General features: G+C 38.8%; 1 protein-coding gene across 1 annotated transcript; it reads right to left on the bottom strand.

Moving 5' to 3' along the window:
* Positions 1-4,071: 4,071 nt before the first annotated feature.
* Positions 4,072-4,939, bottom strand: LOC106870017 (60S ribosomal protein L21-like). Its single transcript, XM_052965931.1, has one exon. It carries the CDS (start codon positions 4,777-4,779, stop codon positions 4,297-4,299), a length of 483 nt encoding a protein of 160 aa, XP_052821891.1. The 5' UTR covers positions 4,780-4,939; the 3' UTR covers positions 4,072-4,296.
* Between the last annotated feature and the right edge of the window lie 581 nt (positions 4,940-5,520).

Genomic DNA, 5,520 nt, shown 5'->3' with positions numbered 1-5,520 from the left:
GAAACTCTGCCAAATTAGATTGGAGCCTGGTTTTGCCATCCAGTTTCACCAGTCCTTAGTCAAATCGTCCAACCCATGCTAGCATGGGTTGGACAATTTGACTGAGGACTGGTGAACCAGGTGGTTACACCAGGCTCCAATCTGATTTAGCAGAGTTTCTACAGCTGGATGCCGTTCCTAACGCCAACCACTCCGAGAGTGTAGTGGGTGCTTTTACATGCCACTGGTACGAAGGCCAGTCAGGCGGGTACTGGCAACGGCCACGCTTGAAATGGTGTCTTTTACGTGCCACCTGCATGGGAGCCAGTCCAGTGGCACTGGCAACGATCTCACTTGAATGTCCTTACACGTGCTACCATGATTTTGCTTGCCTCAAAAGGTCTTCGCAAGCCGAGTTTCTGTTTCCAATGAAGGAGACGATGTTGGCATGGGTGCCATCCGTCGAAATTGATTAGATTTCACTTGCCTCAACAGGTCTTCGCAAGCGATGCATCCTGGCAGAGGCTTTGGCTTTAGGTCTCACTTGGCTATATCACTTGTATATATCTGAGATACATTAATAAAGTTAAATTTAACACATTAAATTAACACGCAACATCTTCATTAATGCCACCCACTAACACACACATGCTAACAAAAACAGCGTCGCATTTTGGACTTCAGAAAAGCCTTGCATATTTAAAATGCAACAGTTTTTATCAAACATGTCAGTGAATACAAATACATAAAACAGAACATGCTCACACTCATATACACACCCATTAGCTTCTTCTTCCACTTCGACACCTCAAAAGTAAATGAATAAACTTTCCACAGAAACTGACAATTCTGAGGCTCAATCCGAGTGATTACCGAAAAATCTTACTTTATTTTGAAATAGGTAAAGGTTAGTGACAAGGACAGCTGGTTATAAAAATCCTATTTCAATGAACTCCATCTGACACATGTAAGCATAGAAAAAGTGGATAAAATTATGACAATATGTATATATCATTTATGAGATGACCTATACAAGGAAGAGGATATTTACCTCTGTAAAATGGTTAATAGTTTGAGAGATGCCCATAAGTATTTTCTTACCATAATTGATTGTAACAACCCAAAACATGTAGTGTACAGTAAATTATTTGGTTTTGGGATAGTTTGTCTTTAAAATTCTAAAATGTCTTTATCTTCCTCACAGTATCTGTGTGGTTGGAAAGGGCTTGCAGTGAGCAGATTTTTCAGCCAGTTGTAGCTGAGTAAGATAACAAGCTTCAAAAATACTTAGACCCAAAATAAGCATAATTTTAATGTCCACTTTTCCATGCAAGCATGGGTCAGAAAGAATTCATTGAGGCAGATTTTCTATGGTTGGATACCTTCTTGTCAACAACCCTCCCTTGTTTCCAAACAAGGCATTATTTCTCCTGTGGCTAGACAAGTCTTCACAGAAGAATGTAAATGAAAGATACTACTAGTACAATGGTGACACAAGCACACACCCACATATACTCTGAGTGATTGGCATTAGGAAGGGCATCCAGCTGTAGAAACTTTGCCAGATCAGATTGGAGCCTGGTGCAGCCTTCTGGTTCACCAGCCCTCAGTCAAACCGTCCAACCTATGCCAGCATAGAAAACGGACGTTAAACGACGATGGAGTGACTTCTTTCAGTTTTTATCTACTAAATCCACTCACAAGGCTTTGGTCAGCCTGGGGCTACAGAAGATAATTTCACCAGGTGCAAGTATCTTCTCCAATAGCCCCGGACCAACCTAAGCTTTAACTGAAAAAGCCTTTTGTGTGTGTCCATCCCTGTCTTGACATCATGTGGCAGTTACAAAGTAATGTTACTATCATACAAGCAGTCATTCATTTCCAATATTCTGTGTGTCTGGCCATAGGGAAATATTACCTTGCTTAGAAACAGATAAGTTGGTAATAGAAAGGAGATTTGGTTGTAGGAAACCTGTATGTGTCTGACCCATTCAAGTATTGAAAAGTGGATGTCAAAATGCTGATGATCAACTTATATCTATCAAAATTTACCAGTTTCCTATAGGTTTTTGAAATCTTGTACACAGATGACTGGCATAGGTTTCATTTGGGAGATGTACAAAACTAATACGAACAAGAAAAGGCCACTAAAGTAATTCATTAAGTACCATTTTCCACCAACTAAATAGCCTTGCCAGTAAACTAATTAACAGGAGGCAGATTATGTTCAAAATTTCTTCAATGCTACAAAGAAATAGAAATAAATATATTTCTAAACACATTCATGTAAAAAACCTCAGCATTCAGCTTTACAATCAAGTCTCCAATTAATGCCTATTTGTTCTATGAAAGACAATTTTGGCTTCTTACCTTGATGTGAAATGCGTTCGCGTTCACTCGCTTTCCGTTGTTAACACAATATATTGAGGGACTGTTACTAACCCTTACCTGTTTTTCAAGTAAATGATCTTTTTCACACTCCGAAGACACAAAGTCTGCGAACAGTTTGGACAAAAGTGACACCACCACATAGTAAGCAACTTTCAAAGAGCTAAAATGTAAGCACACATAAATACGATGTTGTTCTTTCAAATTCCACCTAGTGAATTCACTGAGAAGGATTTGGTCGGCTTGAAGCTGTCGTAGAAAGCACTATCTTCACTGTGGGACTGAACAAAGCCATGTGGTTGGGATGCGAGCTTCATAACCAGTCATGTCTACGCCTGTGTATGTAAATATATTCCTGATCCCCACAGCAGCTACCATTATAATATACTTTAAAGTTTCGAAGGTCCTAATGACATGACTAAATATAAACTACCATTTCATGTTGAAATACGTGAAGAATTTATTCGGAAATTATGAACAAGACTACCCTATAGAATGCTGTAAGACAATCGGGTTGTTGTTTCCCAGTTGAACATGTGATCCATGCGCTTATAATGGGAGGCAAGGTTCACGATATCGACTGAATATCGCCTTCTCCCATGAAATGAGGGAATCAAACAAAACCGTGGATACGGTTGATGCCTTACGAGGAAACAGCTTTGAAAACCCTAAACAGAAATTGGACGAAATAATCGAATTGAGTAGCTTCTTTTTAAATCCATATTGATTCAGTTTGAAACGTGGGGTAAAATCCAAGAACATGTATATATATTTTAAAGACGGGCGAAATACTCAGAATTTTCCGCACTTATCACTAGATGTGCGTATTCTTTACCTTCGCCACGTAATGTCTAAGAGCGGTCAATTTGACTACTGCACAAGGCGCCAACCTACGTTACGCCACTTGATATAAAGTGTACATACGCACATATATACACTATTTTCAAAACGTATTCAAGTGTCATATATATATATGTCTATACATATTGTACAGTATAAGTGCAGAAAATAAGTTGTCCCATTTGTTTCCATAGCGTTAAGATTCATTATGAGAAAGAAACTAGCGCATGTTTTTTTTTTTTGAAAATGGGACGTAGTTTTCTCTGTCCTATTTACATTCTCCGTTATTGTTGTTCCCCCAATTTCACTTACATTGCTTTCCCATCAATTTACTGAAATATTAAGTAAAAACAAAATAAATTTAAATATGCAGGAGATAAAGAATTAGACAAAGCTGAAAATGGAACGGTTACAAAGATAAACGGAAGTTAACAGAAGAGCCACTTGAGAAGGGGGAAATAATTCGGATTCATCCACGTGGTGGACTAACTAAAGTTACAGGCAATATATTTGATATATATGTGTGTGTGTGTGTATATATAAATATATATATATATATAGCAGTCATTCTTCGAACCCACAAGAGTTAACAAGTGAAACAGAGACAGGCAGAAGCAAGAAAAATGCCGCTGTTACTTGAATACTATACAAATATGTCTTTAAAAAGACTTTTCTTTTAAATTTACCAAAATTTAATTTTTCAAAAATCTATGGTGGAGATGGAGTATATGTAATCTGGGTATACCAGCTGCATTTTCTACTTTGTCTTTTTTCCATATATATCTACTCGTGTATTCCTCTTCAACCGTTTACACATACAAACTAGCAAAAGAAAATTTTTAAAAATCAATACAAACCAACATGTTTGGTTCACTTCAAACATTTATTTGTAATATAAAAGGAAGCAGTGTATCTGTTTTGGCAGATTATAGTCAGTCAGTAAAGATATTTAGTTCGTTCATCTTTCTCTTGATAGACAACAGTATAAAATCCAGTTCGATAATACGATGGGAATATCTTATACATACATATATATATATATTCAACACATCAACTTACTTCCTTTTATCGAAGTGTTCCCTGTAAGATTTATGCCACGAATTCATAGGGGATTGGTTCCAAGACTGTGGGCTTATTTTTAGCAATTGATACAAAGTGCCTTTTTACAGGACCTGCAGGCTGTCTCTTCAAACAAACGCGGACTCCTTTAGCTTTTGCTTCAGCTTTCAGTTTACTACATTCGACGATTCTCTTACGGTAATCTTCTTGACATTTGGATGGGTTCACGTGTTCGATTCTCAGGTTGATTCTCTTTGGGATGATGCGATGCTTCACTCGTTTGTTGACGATCACACCGACGGCGTGTTGTGTTACGTTGAAGACTCGACCCGTACGACCGTGGTAAGATTTATGTGGCATACCTTTTTGTACACCTCCATCACCTTTAACATCGACCAAATCGCCACGTTTGTAGACTTTCATATAAGTAGACAGAGGAAGGACTCCATGGCGGCGGAATCTCCTGGCAAACATGTGCCGAGTACCGCGACGATAACCTTTTGTATTTGTCATTTTCGCAAATATTTAGTTCCTGCTATAGTAAGACAACGATTTCACCAAGTCTGGTTCAGTCTCAGCAGCAAAAGTCCAGTATATACTGACTTTTCTCGACAACAGACCACGTTGTACGTGCGTACAATATGGTGGCCAAAGCTAAAAAGGAAGGTTTTAACTCCCTTGGAATATAATTTACACTTCCTTCCTACTAGAGGGCGCAACAGTTAAGGAAGAAGCTGACTAAGAGAGATAAATAAGGAATAGCAGCAGTTGTCTCCCTTTCTTTCATTAAATAAACTTTCTTTACTGGTTTTATAAATTACTGTGGAGGCGCAATGGCCCAGTGATTAGGGCAGCGGACTCGCGGTCGTAGGATCGCGGTTTCGCTTCCTAGACTGGGCGTTGTGAGTGTTTATTGAGCGAAAACACCTAAAGCTCCACGAGGCTCTGGCAGGGGATGGTGGCGAACCCTGCTGTACTCTTTCGCCACAACCTTCTCTCACTCTTTCTTCCTGTAATTCAAAGGGCCAGCCTGATCACACTGAATATCCCCGAGAACTAGGTTAAGGGTACACGTGTCTGTGGAGTGCTCAGCCACTTGCACGTTAATTTCACGAGCAGGCTGTTCCGTTAATCGGATCAACTGGAACCCTCGACGTCGTAAGCGACGGAGTGCCAACAACAACATATAAATTACTATGATATTAGCAGCAAATATAAAATTTAAATTAGTTAATTTATGATCAGGAAACATTT

The sequence above is a fragment of the Octopus bimaculoides genome, chromosome 1 (genome assembly GCF_001194135.2).
Source record: "Octopus bimaculoides isolate UCB-OBI-ISO-001 chromosome 1, ASM119413v2, whole genome shotgun sequence".
NCBI lineage: Eukaryota > Metazoa > Mollusca > Cephalopoda > Octopoda > Octopodidae > Octopus > Octopus bimaculoides.
This window is presented reverse-complemented; position numbering and strand designations above follow the sequence as displayed.

Excerpts from the sequence above, each read along its gene's own strand:
- LOC106870017 (XM_052965931.1), bottom strand. The coding sequence starts at position 4,779 with ATGACAAATACAAAAGGTTATCGTCGCGGTACTCGGCACATGTTTGCC.